Genomic DNA, 20,424 nt, shown 5'->3' on the forward strand with positions numbered 1-20,424 from the left:
ACCTGATGACGATTGCATTTGTTGCGATTGAAACGTCGTGATCTATACATTTTCTATCTACGTGACTTTACACCAGTGTCTTTCACAAACTTTCAGAGGGGGGGCACTTTCGCAGATAAGACATTATCATCACCACCCACCAACATCACCACCACTGTCATCGCTATCATCACCACAAACATCACCATCACCAGCATCATCAGTGTGAGGGCCGCCACACATTTGAAACCATTTGTATTTGACAGCACAATGATGATGGCGGGTGTTTTTGTTTTACATTTGTATTGTCGGGGGGCCGCACGTCAGGGGCCGCACTGAAGGCCACCAGGGGCCGCCAGTGGCGCGCATACCTGGCAATGAAGAGCACTGCTCTATATAATCAGATGTTCCTGCAACAATGTGTGATTTGACTTTGTGAGTGCATTATTTAGCATCTGTATGTTTTGAAAGTGTCCGTTACTCAACGACTGTTTCTGTAACTATTAATTTGCCAGTTTCAGAATCAAAAGTGTATTTTCCATTGAGTAAAGCCAATTGAGATAAGTAGCTATTTTTCAAGGCTGACTGGGCCGGCAGACAGCAAATCATTCCACAATCACAGATATTTAAAAAATCATAATAACAGCAATTATATTGTGAAATTACATTTATACTTACATTTTAGTGATTTTAATGTCAGTTTCAATGAGAAAAGAGGTGGCAGAATGGAGATGCCAAGACACAAACTGGGTGGTTCGAAAATTTCGCTGGGGCAGCAGCTGCGTTAAATGCTTTTGATTCAAATCGTGTGCGAAATGTGTGAACTGTTAATAGACAGACTCACACATACACCTATAGACCCACAGACTCACACAGAAACCCACAGACACACACAGAGAGCCACAGACTCACAAAGACACACACAGACTCCCATAGAGACCCGCAAACTTACACAGATACCCACACTCAGAAAAAACCATAGACTCACACAATCTGCGATGCGCATCGCAGATTTACAAAACTGGTCACCAGAACACACGTGTAATGGTTACTTCTTATCAGGCCGCCGTAGTGTTGATAAGTGCACATTCTCCAAATCGTATTAACCAGGTAAGGCCCCACTAAGCTATGTAGCTATTTTTCAGAAGCGACCTGGCTAACACAAATGATAGCTCAACAAAGTGGCCTATCATAAAAGTGGCCTATCATAAAAAAGTGCCCTATCATCACGTAGAAATGTATAGCAGCCAAATACTCAAAACGACTGACGTTGATTATGTGGAGGAGAAAAACCGGAGGTCACGGAGAAAAATCCACGCGACTACGGGAAGACATGCAAACTCCAAATATACATCATGCGTCAGGGTTCAAACCCACGACCTCCTGTATACCACATACCTGTCAACCCATACGGTTTACCCGTATTCTTGTACAGGGATATTTAGTTTTTAGGTCCATATGGCGTAGAGCCGTTTCAATACAGGCAACCATTTTTTTTGTCTCTTTGTTTGTGTTTCTCCCTTGTGATGGGACTTTGTAGGATGAAAGTTGAGATTTATAAGGGGCATGGGGTGACCAGTGAGGTCTGAATTGGTCTACAATAAGGTAGGGGGCACTGATAAGGGGTTAACAGTTATGCTACCAGGCGAGGTAGTTAACGTCTTGCCACCGTGGCGTATTAATCCACTCTGCCCCCCTCTGTGACCTCGCTAATATCGGCCACGAAGGAAGGGGGGGGAATTTACCCGTAAGGTCGCCTATTACACAGGGCACGCTTTGTTTGTTTGGCGTAATACGGAGTAAGACTGATGGCCTTAATCTAAGTTGTCTTGTGGTTGTTGTTTGACTTGCATCCCACTGGGATTTTTGCACACAGCGTTGGTGTACGGTGTTTTTTCTGCAATATTTTGCTGTCTTTTCTTGGATTTTCTGTTTGCACTTAGTCACTATTCACTTTAAGATGTTTTCTTGTTCATGTTTTAGTTTTTTGTTTGTTGCGGTTGCACCCAACTCAAGAGCCGAATGGCTCACAGGGCAATACCTAATGAACTTGAACTTTGATTTAAAGCTTTCGTGACTGCAGGGATTCATATGCTTGGTTCTTTCGGTAAAGTCACGTAGAAGGAAAATAATAAAATAATATAAATATTTCTATTAAATAATATCTAAAATAATACCCGTATTCTTGTACATGGATATTTCGTTTTCTGGTCCATACGGCGTAGAGCCGTTTCAATACGGGCAACCATTTTTTTGTCTCTTTGTTTGTGTTTCTCCCTTGTGATGGAACTTTGTAGGATGAACGTTGAGATTCATAAGGGGCACGGGGTGACCAGTAATATATAAAATAATAGAAATATCATATTATTTTATTATTTCCCTTCTACGTGACTTTACCGAAAGAACCAAGAATATGAACTTGAACTTGTTGTGCTTTACCTGATTTGCATAATGACCACGACCCGCCCACGTGACCTCGCTGGCCCCTCCCCGGCGGTGCGCGTCACGTGACTCCCCGCACAGTGCGCCGGGGGGAGCTACAGTGCATGTACAGTGCGTGTACTGTACCCAGCGAGCATCCAAACACCGGTCCTGGGCCTCACCTGGGTGGACTCGGCCTCAAATGAGGTGGGGATACGAAAGGTTCGGGCCCCCCCCCCCCCATTGCGGCTCTACGGGGGAACCTTTGGCTCTGTTTGTGGGGGAGCGGTGGGGTCGTGGCGCTGCGATACGAAGCCGGCTTCCCTGAGTTCGTCTAAGTTCGTGGTGCGGTGTGCGTTGGGGAATCAAAGGCGGTCGGGATGGCGGGCGTGGTACTGGTCCACCCTGTTAAGACTCTACGGGGAGGGGGGGTCTGTGCGAGTGGGTGGGTGAGTGTGTGTGCATGCGAGTGCGTGGGTGAGAGTGTGGCTTGGTGTGGGTGAGTGAGTGTGTGTGTGTGGGTGAGTGGGTGAGAGTGTGTGCATGTGTGCATGTGAGTGAGTGGGTTGGTGTGTGTGCATGTGAGTGTGTGGGTGAGTGTGTGTGGGTGAGTGTGTGTGCATGCGAGTGTGTGTGGGTTGGTGTGTGTGGGTGTGTGCATGCGAGTGTTTGGGTGAGTGTGTGCGCATGGGAGTGTGTGGGTGAGTGTGTGCATGCGAATGTGTGTGGGTGAGTGTGTGCATGCGAATGTGTGTGGGTGAGTGTGTGTGCATGCGAGTGTGTGGGTGAGTGTGTGTGCATGCAAGTGTGTGGGTGAGTGTGTGTGCATGCGAGTGTGTGGGTGAGTGTGTGTGCATACGAGTGTGTGGGTGAGTGTGTGTGCATGCGAGTGTGTGGGTGAGTGTGTGTACATGCGAGTGTGTGGGTGAGTGTGTGTGCATGCGAGTGTGTGGGTGAGTGTGTGTGCATGCGAGTGTGTGGGCGAGTGTGTGGGTGAGTGTGCGTGCATGCGAGTGTGTGGGTGAGTGTGTGTGTGTGTGCATGCGAGTGTGTGGGTGAGTGTTTGTGCATGCGAGTGTGTGGGCGAGTGTGTGGGTGAGTGTGCGCATGCGAGTGTGTGGGTGAGTGTGTGTGTGTGCATGCGAGTGTGTGGGTGAGTGTGTGTGCATGCGAGTGTGTGGGTTAGTGTGTGGGTGAGTGTGCGCATGCGAGTGTGTGGGTGAGTGTGCGCATGTGAGTGTGTGGATAAGTGTGTGCATGCGAGTGTGTGGGTGAGTGTGCGCATGCGAGTGTGTGGGTGAGTGTGTGTGCATGTGAGTGTGTGGGTGAGTGTGTGTGTGTGTGCATGCGAGTGTGTGGGTGAGTGTGTGTGCATGCGAGTGTGTGGGTTAGTGTGTGGGTGAGTGTGCGCATGCGAGTGTGTGGGTGAGTGTGCGCATGTGAGTGTGTGGATAAGTGTGTGCATGCGAGTGTGTGGGTGAGTGTGCGCATGCGAGTGTGTGGGTGAGTGTGTGTGCATGTGAGTGTGTGGGTGAGTGTGTGTGTGTGCATGCGAGTGTGTGGGTGAGTGTGTGTGCATGCGAGTGTGTGTGTGCATGCGAGTGTGTGGATAAGTGTGTGCATGCGAGTGTGTGGGTGAGTGTGCGCATGCGAGTGTGTGGGTGAGTGTGTCCATGCGAGTGTGTGTGCTTGTGAGTGTGTGGGTGTGCATGCGAGTGTGTTGCAGCCTTCCCGAGTTGGATTCCCACTCACGGCCAACATCAGTGACGATTATCTGAACCGGTCCTGGGTCTCCCCTGGGTCGACTCGGCCTCAAATGAGTACCTTGTGCGGTGTATAGTAAAACATATTTTCCTAACTTAGAGATTTACCAAGGCGCTTTGCAGCAATTATAAAAAATGTACATAGCATGCCAATAATTTTAAATAAAGAGTTGGGTTATTGTACGCGTTGTAATTTTGATGCAGACAATCAAGATGGATTGATAGAGGGGTTGGGATAGGCCTGGCCGTAGTTGGGGGGCAACAAAGCTGGGGGGGGGGGGGGCACTAGAGAGACAAAGGCGGCCGGGCGTGGTGGTGCCCCCCCCCCGTGTGCCGTTCCTGTCTTAATGGGTGCTCGCTAACAGCACTCGCCTCAACAGTCTTTGTATGCTGTGTGGCAAATGCTGTTAGCGAGCAGCACCAATGAAGGCCGGCACGGCGCACGAAGGTGGCCAGCACCACGCCCGGCCGCCTTTGTCTCCCTCTTGGCACCAGGTACTGTACTCGTTTGAGGCTGAGTGTACCTAGGGGTTGCACAGGGCCGGTTGTTCAGAGAAAAATGTCAGTGGCGTTGGCCGTGAGCGGGAATCGAACTCTGGTCGCCAGGTTCGTAGCGGATTGTAGGTTCTCCCCCAGTTTTGCATGGAATTCCTCCGGGTTTTCAAAATGACTCAATTGGGACTTGAGAAAAAGTGAGCCTTGAGACTAAGGCTTTCTGGAGGGTCGACAAACGATTTAAAAAAAGAAACAACAATAATTAACGTTATTGCTGATTTCGATGCTATTGTTGATGATGTATAGGGGAGGCGATGACGTCGTTTGGCTGGGTGAAGAGGTCTGGGTCCGTGTTGAAGCCTCGAATCTCCCTGGGCGAGGACGATGATGATGACGACAGTGGTGGTGGTGAGGTGACGCTCCCGATAGACAAGAAGAGAAAACACAGCCAAGATGGGTGAGAGGTGGTGATGGCGATGATGGTTGGGGGTGATGGTAATGTTGGTGCTGATTATGATGGTGATGATGACAATGCTGGTGGTGGTGATGTTGGTGGTGGTGATGTTGGTGCTGATGATGTTGGTGGTGATGATGTTGGTGGTGATGATGTTGGTGGTGATGATGTTGGTGGTGATGATGTTGGTGGTGATCATAGTGGTGGTGATGATAGTGGTGGTGGTGGTGGTGGTGGTGATGATGATGGGGGGTAATGATAGTGGTGATGTTGTTGGGGGCTATGATGGTGATGGGGGTGATTATGGTGGTGGTCGTGATAGGGGGTAATGGGGGTGATGATGATGAAGGTGATGGCCATGGTGTTGATGGTAGGTGTGATGATGGTGGGAGTGATAATAGTGATGATGGGAGTGATGGTGGTGGTGGTGATGGGGGGGTGATAATGGTGGGGGTGGTGGTGATGGCAACCCTCTAACATGAAATTAATATCATCCGGGCAGTGGTGGTGGCAGCTATGCTTATGGCCTATAATCAAGCACTGGAGGCAGCAGTGAGGGTTGGTGGAGCACACACGCTGTGAAACTCCCTGTGCATATCGAGGAGAAGGCAGTAAGGCAAAGTGTGGACTTCACCTGTTCCATCTGTATGGGATAAAGTGTTGCCCCCTCACATCCGGGGATTTTCTCTGGGTGCTCTGGTTTCCTCCTATGTGTATAACGCTCATTAATTGGCCGATAGAACCAAAGCTAGGGGACCGCAGAGCTAGAGCAATTGTGTTAGTGCAGGGTTCTCACGTAAACAGAACATGCCAATTGGTCACTAGTACAGCACACCGGTGTGTTGGACAGCCAAGCCGAAACATTTACAATCTGAGTACGACATTTCGCCAGTAATTACAACTAGCATCATCAGGCTGACAACCAGATTCATGGAAATATCCTGGAAAAAACTAAATAATATTTGTAACCGTTCGGATAGCTACACACTCGCTGATCACACTCACCACCAACACATACACACTCACCATTGCACACACCACTAGCACATATTTACCAGGCTCACCACTAGCACACACTCACCAAATGCACCACTAACACACACACTCACCACTGACACACACTCACCACGAGCACACACTCACCATACTCTTCATTCATACAGACTCACCACGAACACACTCAACCATCCATAATACAGGTATTTTTTTGGGTTAGAGCGCATATCTATTAGTACTGTATGGAAGCGAATCATTAAATTATACATTGTTTAAACGCATGCCTTTCCAGGTCACCATACGTCAATGGGGATTACCTGTAGGCAGACAATAACAGGTACTGCTATTTTAGTGCACACAAACGACTGCAGGTACAAGAACAATGTGCATGCATAATGTACATTGATTAACCATATAAATAACCCAACCTGTAATGGATTAACTTTTGTCATTATATGCAGTCATTAATACCCCGTCGCCCCCCAGCGCACGTGATGGGCTCACAAGTGACATCACCACATCTATCCCTCTAAGGATCGAAAAAGGAGGATTTCTCCACAAATTGAAATTACTGGTGAAACTTTGTACTCATTGTAAATGTTGTGGATTTGCTCTCCAACACACTGGTGTGCTGTACTAGGAACAAATTGGCATGTTCTGTTTACGTGACAACCCTTACTAGTTGGCTGTGTCGGGTGGTGGCGGGCTTTAATGACACATTTATATATACATATTTATGCGCTCTAACCCAAAAAAAACGATTATGGATGATAGTGGTTGCGAAAGCCTATGTGTTAAACTATGATAGTGCAGGTTCCTCACTGCTTGGCTTCTGTCTTTCTGCTCGTCTGTGGTTCCTTGCGCCTCTGAGTTGTCCTTGAGAATGAGAAAATACTGTGCAGTTCGTTACACGTTTAAATTATTATTGATAATGTTGTGTAGAGGAGTGTTGTTGGTAATGTTAATGATAATGATGTGTGTTATCCACGCTTTTGTTAACATTTCACAGATGGGAAGGGTAGTGGAGATGGTGTGTGATAACGCTGTCTGATCATTTCTATGATTATAATTATTATGTAAATTATGTTGATGTTTCTGGGTATAGGCGTGGTGATGGTGGTGGTCTTGGCAGCGGTGGTGATGGTGATGATGGAACTTCAGTGACGTTGCGATGCTGCGAGCTCAGAGACGAAGGAGCGAGACTCGCTGAGTCAGGGAGGCGAGTCACGCAATTCCCATATGCTGCAGTGTTGGTTTTGGGGTTAAGGCTGAGGGTTAGAGTTTGTGCCCACTCATTCACCCACTCACTCACCCACCCACTCACTCATCTACCCACTAACTCATCCACCCACTCACTCATCCACCCACTCATACACTCACTCTTCTGCTCACTCACCACCTCAATCACTCATTCACTCATACAGTACATTCATCCACTCTCACACTCGCCCACTTACACACGTATCCATCCACTCATTCACCTACTCACTTCATCCACCCACTAACTTACACACTCACTCAATCATCCACCCACTTATACACTAACATGCCGGCGAGCCGGCAAGGGTGGTGGGACTTCGCAGGAGATCTGCCACGTGGCCAAACGACGGAGAGAGATGGCGGCGAGCAGCGACGCAGTCCGAACCCAAGGCTCCCCACACCGACCCACGAGTCCCCCTCCGCCTCTGCTTATATTGCCGCAGGCGCGGCTAGGCTCCGCCTCCAGTCACGCCCTCTCGTGGAACCTTGTAGCCGGTTCCGGGAGTATCTCGGCCAGCCCCGCCCTTTACCTTTGGCTCATATACCTCTCCCTTTGGGATTGGATGATGTTTCTAGTGGTGCCTGTATCCGCGCTTCCCTTTTCCAACCAGTAGATGTCACTATGTCATTACACATACATTCACTCGCCTATTTTTTCACTCACCCATTCACTAATCCACCCACTCACCCACTCACTCACTCATCCACCAAATCACTCAAGCACCCACCTACAAACTCCCCCATCCACCAAATAACTTATCACCCACGCACCCATTCGCTCAATAACTAATTCACCCACTCACTTGGTCACCTACTCACATACTCACTTATCCACTCATTACTTACTCATTGACCCACTCACTCATTCACCCACCACCCACTCAAACACCTACTAACTCACCCACTCATCCACCCACCCACTCATCTACCCACTTAATACATTGACTCATCCACCGACTAACTCACCCACCCACTTACTCATTCCCTGACTGACCCGCTCACATATTCATTCACTTACTCATTGACCCATCCAGTCACCAACTCATCTACTCATGCACTCATTCATACCACCCAATCAAACACCCACTCATTCATCCAATAACTCATACACACATTCATCCAATAACTCATACACTCATTCATCCGCACATTCATACATTCACTCATCCACTCACTCATCCACTCACTCATCCACTCACTCATCCACTCACTCATCCACTCACTCATCCACTCACTCATCCACTCACTCATCCACTCACTCATCCACTCACTCATCCACTCACTCATCCACTCACTCATCCACTCACTCATCCACTCACTCATCCACTCACTCATCCACTCACTCATCCACTCACTCATCCACTCACTCATCCACTCACTCATCCACTCACTCATCCACTCACTCATCCACTCACTCACCCATCCACTCACGCAGCCACTCCTTCACTTACTTATTAACCCACCCACTAATACACCATCTAGGTTCATTAGATTTCTCTAGTTGGACGGGATAGGAAGTGTCCTCTCTGCATAAAGTGGGTTTTCTCCGGGTGCTCCTGTTTCCTCCCATACGTATAAGCAGCGCTCAAGAATTGGCCGATAGCACAAACGAGCTAGCAAGGGCAGCAGCCAGGTGGTGATGTCGGCTCATCACCACCTGGCTGCTGCCCTTGCTAGCTCGTTTGTGCTTTCTCCTGGCTCTGCCGAGTCATCTTCTCTCCCTCTTTATCTGAGCGTGCGAGCAAATACTGTGCATCATGAAACACAAGTCTACATTATTGTTCTTGTTCCTGTAACTTAATGTACAATACGTCACACTGACAAGGGGAGTGAAGGTGGAACCGCGGCTTTAACGTGCCCTTCAGCATCATCGATTACAAGAGTTGAAATGGGCCGAGGGAAATTAGCGGTAATTTTTTCTTCAGCACGCATGCCACAAAGAGATGGTTTAAACTACGAACCACATCCTTATTTTTGGGTGGGAGTTTCATTCCAGATCAACACATTTTATTTTGGTTCAGTTTTCCTTTCAACAATATTACTGGTTAAAACCAGTTAAAACAGGTTCAAATTTATGTTATTTTTCGTTCGATTCTCTGCAATTAGTATTATCATCATCATGGTGGTGGTGTATCCACAGCTCGATGAAGCTCAATGTGACGAGTTCGATCTGAGTGTTCTCTAATCCTCGTGTTCCTCTGTCCCATGTATCCTGTGGTACCCAGTCTGAGGGAGGCTTTACGATTGTGGGATACGGCCATCGCCATGACAACAAATGATGCCAAGATACATGAAATGAAAGCACAGGTGGGTGGGTGAGTAGGTGAATGATTGGTGGTTATAAGTAACTAGTGAGGATGTGGGTGATTTGGCCAGTGAGTGAGTGTGTAGGTGGGTGGCTGGATGTATGGATAGATGAGTTAATGAGTGATTGACTTGGTGGGCAATTGATTGGTGATTATAAGTAACTGTTGATTGTATGGGCCACTGAGTGAGTGTCAGTAGGTGTGTGAGTGGGTGGGTGAGTGAGTTAGTGGGTGAGTGTTTTAGTTGGTGAGTATGTGAATGATTGCTTATTGTAAGTAACTGATACATGGGTATATCAGTGCATGCGTTCATGAGTGAGTGAGCGAGTGGATGAGTTTGTGGTTGGGTGGGTGAGTTGGTCGGTGGGTGTGTGAGTTTTTGAGGGAGTGTGTGAGATGAGAAGGGGAATTATTATTTATTTTACTAGGTAAGGCTCCACTGAGCTATATAGTTCTTTTTCAGAAGTGACCTGGCCACAAGTGATAGCTCAACGAAGTGGCTTATACTCTTTGGTTCTTTCGGTAAAGTCACATAGTTAGAAATAAAATGAAACAAATCACGACGTTTCGATTGCAACACAAGCAATCTTCATCAGGTGGGACAACCACAGCAATAAAAAATTGCTGAAGTGGGTGAACACAAGGCAGATCAGAAACATGGCAGAACCAATATCTCTGCCGTGGCTGACCATTGTTATAACACTGAGCTCGCATGATAATGTTTTTTCCGAGACCAAGATACTCTGCAAACCTTTGGGCTACTATCAAAGGTTTGTTCATGAAGCCATCCAGATATATAAACATAGACATAACTTCAACCGGGAAGATGGATACAAATTGAGCAATCATTGAAAGGATGTTATTAACCAGGTAAAACCTCAACTGTTTATGGTTGTTTCCATCATATTTGCCGGGTACTCGTCCATTTTTAAATCCTTTATATTAAGTTCGCTTGCTTGCTTACGACCGTGCAAATCTTTCGGTCGTTTTTTAACCCACTTCCCGTGATCCAATCGAGCTGACATTTTCCACACAGACTCGTTGTGCGTGACAATTCATGTTCGTGAAAATTTTTTTCCAAAATTTTACACTTTTTAGGACAGAAATATTATATTTAATAACCAATTGCTTAATGGTGCAATGCAATCATCTGACCCATAGGTGGCAGCCATCTCAAGCCAGAGGACGAGAGGACTCTAGCCGCCACGCATATAAAGGATTTATAGTGAAAAACTTTGTTTTTACGGGTTATACTTGTTCCGAGTTAATTTCCCCCCCCCCGCATCCCCAGCTTTCCCACGCCTCCCCCTTCCAGCCCCGCCCACTTTCCCCCCCGTCTCACGTCCTCTCTCCCCCCAGCGCTCACCGGTGCCCCCCTCCCCCGACCCCACACCCCCTCCTCTCTCCCCAATTGCTCCTCCCCCATTTCTTACCTATATAATCTCTTGCCACGGCAGCTTTCTCGCCCACTTCAGCATTTTTTTTTCTTGCTGTGGTTGTCCCACCTGATGAAGATTGCTTGTGTTGCAATCGAAACGTCGTGATTTGTTTTATTTTATTTCTAACTACGTGACTTTACCGAAAGAACCAAACAGTATGGATTCCTGCAGTTACGAAAGCTTCAAATCAAGATTGAAGTGGCTTATCATGTGGAAATTTATAATAGCCAAATTATCTAAACGCATGTTTCTAAATGTGGGAGGAAATCCGGAGGACCTGGAGTAAAATCCACGTGACCACGGGGAGAGAGACATAAAAACTCCAAATATACAGCAGGCATCGGGGTCGGGATTGAACCCATGTACCTCTTGCATACCAGGCGAGGGAGTTAACATCTCGTCCTTGGTGCTTTTTGATTATAAGCAACTGGTGAGTTTGTGTGGATGAGGTGAGTGGGTGGTTGAGTGAGTAAGTGGATTTCTAAGAGGGTGAGTGAGTGGGTGAGTAAATTTTATATTATTTGTTTTGTTACACGGATGGTCCCATTTAGCCAGTTACATGGCTATTTTACAAGTGAGATCCGTGGTCTTGTGAGCACGGCAACAACAACAAAAAATAACAATACAAAGAGTAGGTTAATGATTTGTGATTGTACGATGCTGGTGAGTGTGAGTTTATTGGCCATTGGGTGAATTTGAGTAGGTGAGTGGATGAATGGCTGGGTTAGTGGGTGAGTGTATGATAGCGTGGATGAGTGGGTATGTGGGAAAGTGGATGTACGGGTTAGAGGGTGAGTCGACTATTGAGAAGGTGAGTGGGTGATTGAGTTAATGAGTTAGTGAGTGTGGGTAAATGATTGAATGGGTAGGTGAGTGTGTGTGGAAATCAGTAAGTGTGTAATTGAGTGAATGCGGCAGTGAATGAATGAGTAAAGAACTGATTGATTTTAGAGTGTGGTGAGTGGGTGCATTCATGAATGCTGGAGTATGTATGTTGAACTTCTCTCAGACCGTATGTAGTCAATCATGTTAATCAGAGGTGAGTGAAGATGGTAGGCAGCGAGTTGGTGAGTGCGAGTGACTGGTCAAGTTTGGTCAGGATGTTGAGTAACTGGTGAGCCTGGTAGGTTCTCATGGAGCTGGGGGAGTGGTTCCAGGCTGTGCAATCCGCTCACCGCTCCGTCTCCATGTGTGCGTGCTGGGCCCCAGCCTGGCTCACCTTGGCCCGTGCCCAGCTCAACCTGGGGGAACCTGCCATGGTGAGACCCCTAACCCAGCGCTTTACAAACATTTTTTCAATAGACCTCATTTTAACACGGGAAAAATGCATATGATCCCGACCATTATTTAAGAACGCGCGTCAATTTTCTCATTGATTTTGTTTGGAGTTTCGGTATTGTGGAACAATACATTTGAAAATATACGTTTTGATCAAGATATTCTGGAAGAGTGAGGGTTTGACATACTGATCAGGGTCTGCTGAGACATGTGAGCTTCAGACATGCGACAGTTTCTGAAGTCTGGCAGTGTGGTTGCTATTGCATATCTATAAAAACTAATCCATTAAACTATTTTTTATTTTACCAGGCAAGGTCCACCGAGCTATATAGCTATTTTTCAGAAACGACCTGGCCACAAATGATAGCTTAACCAAGTAGCTTATCACTTGGAAATGTATAGTAGCCAAATTCTCTCAACACATGTTTTCTAAATGTGGAGGGAAAAATCGGAGCACCTGGAGAAAAATCCACACGACTATGGGGAGAACATGCAAACTCAAGATAAACAGGCGTCAGGGTCCTGCACACCAGGCGAGGTAGTTAACATCTTACCACAATCAGCTGTGACATCCAGAGTCAATCTGTAACTTAGACTTGATGCAAACGAGTACGCTGAATCTGGCTGCACACACACAGACATATGTACGCGTTTGCCAAGAACACCCATCAGTTTCATGGCACTCGTTAAGATTTCAGGGTATTCGCAGTGAATCAGAATTCTGGAAGAGGAGTTTGGGAATGTGTTCCATACAAAAACCGATGAGCTGTTTGATTTCAGCTGCGGGCAAATCCATTAATTTAAATTATCGTGAATTGAATTTAGGAAATACAAGTTAAAGGCACACTAACTGTTTTCTTCACTTTATTGGCTTTCTTCACATTCATTTTAGGGGCCATTGTTATTGATCTTACTTTTAAGTGCACTTAAGTATTCAAGAGAGCTGTTTCCATAAGCAACGCACGTAAAACGTTGAAAAGCCTGTTGCTCTCAAAATGCTCATTAAAGGGTGTCGCTGATTGGCTGAGGTCTGCCATGTCCGCTTAGGAGCGCTCCTATTGATCTAAAATGGCAGGTCCGCGTGATATTGTAAAACTTATCGTTGAATCGAAAATGTATCGTTAATATAAACAATGGGACCCTATGGTAGGCAGATCATTTAATCGAAATATCGTTAATCGATGGCATCGTAAACCAAGGGACCCGCTATTTGCTTTGCTGAGCACAGCAAATAGACGCAGAAGGCATGTTGGCTTTTCTTCGTTCTTCTCAAACACACCTGTGAAGCCATTCGCGAGAAGTGTTTCCTCGAATATGCGAACACTTTTCTTGAAGTTACTTTTCTCGCTCGCCGAAGTCAGTGGACTGACGACTAGAGGCAGATTGTTTCAAACATCTCTCCGTTTTACGTTGCGCACGCAGGCACGGAGACGTTTTTCACTCAGACGGAACAAACTGCAATTCCCACAATGCTCAAAGATGGACGTCTCTCTTCACTAATCAGAAAGCTGTATTATTTGAATCAAATCAAAACGCAGGTTTCTGATTTGTTGGAGATGTTTTGGGGTTACCCCCAAACAAAAACACAGTTTAAATGTTAAAAATGTCTAGGACGTCTCTCGATGCCTCCCTATTGCTTTATACGACCAAAACTTTAAATTCGTGAGTGTGAGATTCGCGGGGTTGGGCTGCATTTCTCGCGACCCATCTTCTGAGATGACACCATTTGGTGGGGTCGAGACCCCAAGTTTTGGAAGCGCTGCCCGAATCCCTTTGCAACATCACCACAGCCTCCACCGCTTTCTGAGGACCATCGACACACCCTGTGTAGTGGTTGTTATTGTCAGGGTGTGAAGTGATTGAGTACATTTTATTATAATTCGTACACCTGACCATTGCTCTGAAAAAAAACTATGTAAAGTTAATCCGTGCAGAGTAAACTCCAGAATTATAGCGTACAAGGGAGATTATGTTCCAGGCCCCTTTAACATAAAACTTTACACGAGGCTGATGTGTACGTCTCCTTCGTGAATGGAACATTAAGATAAGTCGCGGTAGTGTGATTGTGGCCATGCAACCCAAATTATGGAAGCATATAGTAAATTCATAGAGACCCACGGAGATGCATAGAGATACAGAAATACATAAAGACAAACCATAGTGTTCTTGTGGCCATGCAACCAGAACTATGACCCATATAGTAAACCACTATGCTCTGTGCTCCTTCAATGGAGGAGGAACAGCAAAACCATACGAACACTCTCCTGAAGCCCACTCATGGCCAGCAGACCTCGGCATTGGCACTAAGCTCCTGAACATATTGCTGCCATTACACACGAGAGTAGAATATAATCAGTTCTTAAATGCTTTGTTTTACCGAGGAAAAGCTCGCTGAGTCATACGAATATTTTAGGAGGGTACTGCCAATTTTTTCGTATGTAGTGAGTGATACTTTTGGTGTATAATTCGAATTGAGTGATAGGCAGTAATTTTTCAATTTGGACTCTGACACCACAGCACACACAGTGGCCTACCACTCTTGCAAATTTCTTCACTGGAGCCGGTGAAAAATCATCCCAAATTAGGAGCTCGCATCTGGATTCAATTCCAAATGTCTCACATGGTGGAGCCTAAACAGATTGAGAGTGGGTTTAGGAAAATGCAGCTCTCTCATGAAATCATGAGGAGGCTTCTACACAACCGACCAATGCCCTGCAGCATCACAGTGTACTCTTCAGTATTTGGCAGTGCCAACACCAGAAGCAGTGGCCTGTGCAGAACATTTGGAAAACACGACGAGAAAGACTGGATATATAATATCCATTTTTGAAACGAAGCAGACGCCTCGTATTGTTACAGTTAATACACCCCACTGCATTAACCAGGGCGGCCTGATGGATTCGACCTGCTGGGCGGCGTCCCTGGCACCCCATTTATTTAGTAGTTTTGGTGGTTGCTGACGATGAGGGCGCTGTTTGATGTAGTGGTTGTTGTTGTGGTTGTTCAGTTGTGGTTAGTGTTGATTGTGGCCATTATACCGATTGAAAGCTTTCTTCTCACGTTGAGTGTAGATTGTAAATAAGTCTGTGAGTGACTTACTGTGCGGGGAGTGGTGGCACAGCGATTAGCACGTGCTACGAACCCAGCGACACGAGTTTGATTCCTGCTCACGGCCAAGTGACGTTTATCTGAACCAGTCCTGGACCTCCCCGAGGTCGACTCGGCCTCTAATGAGTACCTGGTGTGGTGCGTTAACATCGCCACTGGGGAGACAAAGTCAGTCGGGCGTGGTGCAGGCCACTCACCCCCTCGTGTGTGCCGTGGCGATCTTCATAGGTTCTACGCGCTAACAGCTGTACAGGGGATCTTTGTTTTTGTGTGACTGTGAATAAATGTGTTTGTGGGTAGTTTTAGTCGGAGTTGCAGTTCGTGCAATAATTGGAAACTCTCCTCTCAGGCTGTGCGGAGTTTCTCTGTTGGTCTGCATCTGGAGCCCTGGGAGTCTGAGCCCATAATGGCCGAGTTGAGATGGGCTCAACAACTCCAACTACAACAACAACTGCAACAACAACCACCACATACACACCTACCACAATCACTACAGCCTCATTGACAAACACCACAGCAGCTACAACCACTACCGGCAACAGCCACTACCGGCATTCACAATAACAACAAGTGCAATGTCAACTACCACAACTGCAGCAGCTTGGGCAACTGCAGCTGCCAAGCTTCTTGCTCTATCTTCCTCCATCCTGTCGAATTATATTTACAACGCTTGTGTGCCGCGTTCTCTCTCTTACCTCATCCTTTAAGCAAATTCAGTTTAATCTAGATCTGAAGTTTTCGTTACTGCAGGCATCCATACTCTTTGGTTCTTTCGGTAAAGTCACGTCGGTATAAAATAAAATAAATTAAATCACGACGTTTCGATCGCAACACAAGCGACCGTCATCAGGTGGAATAGATACAGCAGGATAACTTCTCACATAGGAGAAAGAGCTGCTGATGCAACAAGAGTTTAGAGAGTTTGGTGGGCTCAACCCAATGGTAAGTGGGAGGAGCTAGAAAAGGAATTTGTACGTAAATGTGTGGAATCTTGTGCATGGGCTGCCATTGGGGAAACGAAACGACATATCGGACCGTATTGGTGAGCACAAGGCAGATCTCAAACACGGCAGAGAACTAACTTCCACCGTGGCTGATCACTGCTATAACGCTGTGGGCTCTCATGATATTGTTTTTTCCGAGACCAAGGTGCCCTGCAAACCATCAGGCTACTATTAAAGGTTTGTTCATGAAGCCATCCAGATATATAAACATAGACATAACTTCAACCGGGAAGATAGATACAAACTGAGCAATCATTGAAGGACGTTATTAATCAAGTAAAGTCTTAATTGACTGTGATGTTCCCATCCTACCTGCCTGTTTCAGCTGTTATTTCCGACTCTCCGAGTACATCACCAGGCTAAATATCTGTGGCAGCCCAGGCACAAGATTCCCACCACCTCCGGTGGCTGGGGACCTTCTCACATTGACATGCTAATCTCTCACGTTTACATTTACGTACAAATTCCTTGTCTAGCTCCTCCCACTTACCATTGGGTTGAGCCCACCAAAATCCGATATAAACTCTTGTTGCAGCAGCTCTTTCTCCTATGTCAGCAGTTCTCCTGCTGTATCTGTTCCACCTGATGATGGTGGCTTGTGTTGCGATCGAAACGTCGTGATTTTAATTTATTTTATTTTATACCTACGTGACTTTACCGAGAGAACCAAAGAGTACAAATTCAGTTTGTTGATTAAAACCCATGTTTATCTTGACATTCCATTTGCAAATTGTGAAACAACACCATAAACACCGCCACCGCTGTCGAATAGATGATTCATTAGGAGTCAAACTTATGTTTAAAGTTGTGCCATGGTGGACTTCAATTTAACACAGTCTAGGGCTTTTGCAACCAATATTACGAGTAATGATTGATTTTTGGTTCGGATCGCATGAGTAAAATGTGTGTTGTACACCCTCCCTTACCTAACAGCCAATAAAGTTTTTTTTTTTATAAACAAACGTGCCAATTTATGACTGCTTAAACACACCACTGGTGTGTTGGAGAGCAATCCACAACACATTGTGGAAATGTGGATTGAAATTCTGTTCGCAAAGCTCTCAGGTCTTTGACCGATCTGGACCTGGACATAATCCGACCAGTGAGCTTTTCTGGCAGGTGCCATTGTTAAAAGCTGAGACACGTTTCAGCACCAACATGTTCCACTCTTGAACAGCTTTTTACAAAATGGGAAATACAAATTACTGTATCATTTCAAAAAAATACAGCATCAAATATCACACTTGCCACACACGAAGAACCACAGGGCCAGATCCCCTGTGTAGCTTTAACAGACTGTTGGGCCAAGTGCTGTTAACGAGCACGGTGTGGCCTTCATATGATGCTCTTTCGAGTCTGAGCCGGTCTTGGGGAGGCCCAGGACCGTTTCAGACAATTGTCACTGGTGTTGGCCGTGAGCGGGAATCGAACTCACGGTTGCCGGGTTCGTAGCGCCGCGCTAATAGTTGCGCCACCGCCATCCACCCCTCTCGCCATCCACCCCTCTCGCCATCCACCCCTCTCGCCATCCACCCCTCTCGCCATCCACCCCTCTCGCCATCCACCCCTCTCGCCATCCACCCCTCTCGCCATCCACCCCTCTCGCCATCCACCCCTCTCGCCATCCACCCCTCTCGCCATCCACCCCTCTCGCCATCCACCCCTCTCGCCATCCACCCCTCTCGCCATCCACCCCTCTCGCCATCCACCCCTCTCGCCACCCACCCATTACGGTGCGGCTACGAGGTTCACGCAGCACAGCTGCAACAGCTGCGGGCCGTGGTGCGTCCCCTGCAGCCACGGGACACATTTTATCGATCGGTCTCCACTCGTTTTTGCTAAGATTTGCTCGTTTTGCGAACAAATTTGGCGAGATTCAAATTTCTAGTTATAGCGAATTGCCGCAAAAAGAAAGAACGCTCGTTAAGCGAGACACACATGTGATTGATTAAATGGGTAAAATTGTAATTACAGTTTAAATAGGTTAAATAGGTAACTGAAGGATATTTTTACTTGATCAATTTACGTTCTTCATGTCGTTTACAATGGACCTGTTCCCATTATCATCCAAACACCCGTTTTTATCTTACACTAGCGGGAAGTAGTACCCAGCGTTGCCCGGGCGAAAAAGACACACAAACACATCGACTTAGACACACACAGACATCGACCCACACACACAAATACATAGACTTACACATATGGACTAAAACACACAGTGACTCACACGCACACATCGACTCACACACACATCTGTTCACACACACATCGACTTAAACAAGCACACACATAGCGACTGACACACATCCACTTACACACATACATCCACTTACACACATAGAGTTACACACACAGACATAGACTTACACACAAACATTTGAAGTTTTCTATTGACTAACTCAGTATGTTAATATTAGTTTTCTATGTACATAATGTTAGGTAAAGAACCAATAAAGAAGGAAAATGCAAACAATTGTTAATGCAGCTTTGAGGATCAGCATACTTTAATCAAAGGTGAAGGTCATACTTAACTTGTATGATATGCCTTTGTCTTGTATTGCATTCTATGAGTCATAAGTAAATGGTTAATTGTATAAAAAGACTTAAGTATTTGTACTGTGGTCTTTATTACTGTTGTTTTTAATTGTACTGTAGTCAGGGGCTTGAGGAAGCACAGACGGTCTATAATGTGTAATATATAAATGGGCTAAATGGGGAGAAGAGAGGTAGGGCAGGTAATGGCCGTGGCGAAATAATAACAGCTCGTGGGCAATTTCGATTTGAAGCTTTCGTGACTGCAGGGATTCATCTTCTTGGTTCTTTCGGTAAAGTCACGTAGAAGGGAAGTAATAAAATAATAAAAATAAAACATAATAAAATAAAATAATTCTCACGACGTTTCGGCTACCGAAAGAACCAAGAAGATGAGCTCGTGGGCAGTGTCGCAAACAACCGCTGGCAGCCAGACCGCCGACAGGACACTTGGCAGGCTTGAAGGCAGGCAGAAGACTTGGGGATGGAGGATGGCGACGAAGCCGGGCTGCATGAGCGCCATCATGAACAGTCGCCGGCAGCCAGGCCGCCGAAATGCTGGCTGGCAGGCGCGAGTGCAGGCAGGAGACCCGGGAAGGAAGCGATGTGAAGGCCGCACAGGGCAGCGAGGTGTGGGCGTGGCTCAGCGAGCACCCGCCGACAGCCGAACTGACCCCCAGCTGGCGTGGGGTCAAGCAGCACACGTGGGAGGGGAGTCGCGTGCGCAACGAAAGCAAGAGCCTCTCCAAGGTAATGAAATACTAAATAGGGCCTCTCAAAAATAATGAAACTGCCACTTATTACTGAGCCGCACCACCCTATCTTGCAAACAATGTTTTTGGTCTTGCCTGCGGGTGCAAAGTAATATTTGTCATTGCCTACACGAGAGCATCCAACATAAAGTTGGCCATGAGAAATGCACGGAGTTCACAAATTCAGTCCCACTACTTTTAGAGATTGTTCTTGCGCCTTGTTAATAGACATTGCAAAGCTGAGCTGGATGGGGAATTGAAACCTCCTAAATTCAAAGACTCTGTCGTTTGCGATAATAGGTGTGCGAGGGAGAAAGACGTCTTCACCTTTAGAATTGCCTGTAATTGTAGCCTTGATAACATTTGAATGTAATTCTTTGACAATTAACCTTGTGCCATTGCATAGTCGAGGTGGGTGCAAGTTTCTCAATAGTAAGACGGGTGCCCCAATTTTTTTTACCAAGTTTTGTGGTGGAACACCCGGGAGCTGCAAAGAATTCAACTGGATAGTGAACAATTTGATCATGGTCCAACACTGAGTCAATAGATTTGTAGGACTTGTTCTCTCCAGGTAATTTGTGCAACAACATGGAATTGATTCTGAGAACATCATCATTTCTCGGAGCTAAAATGGCCC

At 46.4% G+C, this 20,424-nt stretch overlaps 1 protein-coding gene across 3 annotated transcripts; it reads left to right on the forward strand.

Moving 5' to 3' along the window:
- The first annotated feature begins 2,487 nt into the window (after window positions 1-2,487).
- TTC33 (tetratricopeptide repeat domain 33) lies at window positions 2,488-17,451 on the forward strand. 3 transcript variants are annotated; one of them, XM_078883958.1, is made up of 6 exons: window positions 2,488-2,622; window positions 4,965-5,115; window positions 7,214-7,327; window positions 9,594-9,675; window positions 12,241-12,372; window positions 15,849-17,451. In XM_078883958.1, the coding sequence occupies exons 2-6, from the start codon at window positions 4,973-4,975 to the stop codon at window positions 16,002-16,004; spliced, it is 627 nt and encodes a 208-aa protein (XP_078740084.1). In that variant the 5' UTR covers window positions 2,488-2,622; window positions 4,965-4,972; the 3' UTR covers window positions 16,005-17,451. The 3 variants fall into 3 exon arrangements, with proteins under 3 accessions (XP_078740084.1, XP_078740083.1, XP_078740085.1); XM_078883957.1 differs by having other exon boundaries at window positions 2,490-2,607; XM_078883959.1 differs by having other exon boundaries at window positions 2,490-2,607; window positions 12,323-12,372; window positions 15,849-15,936.
- The last annotated feature ends 2,973 nt before the right edge of the window (window positions 17,452-20,424 follow it).

The sequence above is a fragment of the Lampetra fluviatilis genome, chromosome 76 (genome assembly GCF_964198595.1).
Source record: "Lampetra fluviatilis chromosome 76, kcLamFluv1.1, whole genome shotgun sequence".
Lineage (NCBI taxonomy): Eukaryota > Metazoa > Chordata > Hyperoartia > Petromyzontiformes > Petromyzontidae > Lampetra > Lampetra fluviatilis.

Coding starts and splice junctions, on each gene's coding strand:
- TTC33 (XM_078883958.1), top strand. CDS start 4,973: ATGACGTCGTTTGGCTGGGTGAAGAGGTCTGGGTCCGTGTTGAAGCCT. Junction 5,116..7,213: donor AGAAAACACAGCCAAGATGG/GTGAGAGGTGGT, acceptor TTCTGGGTATAG/GCGTGGTGATGGTGGTGGTC. Junction 9,676..12,240: donor TACATGAAATGAAAGCACAG/GTGGGTGGGTGA, acceptor TGAGCCTGGTAG/GTTCTCATGGAGCTGGGGGA.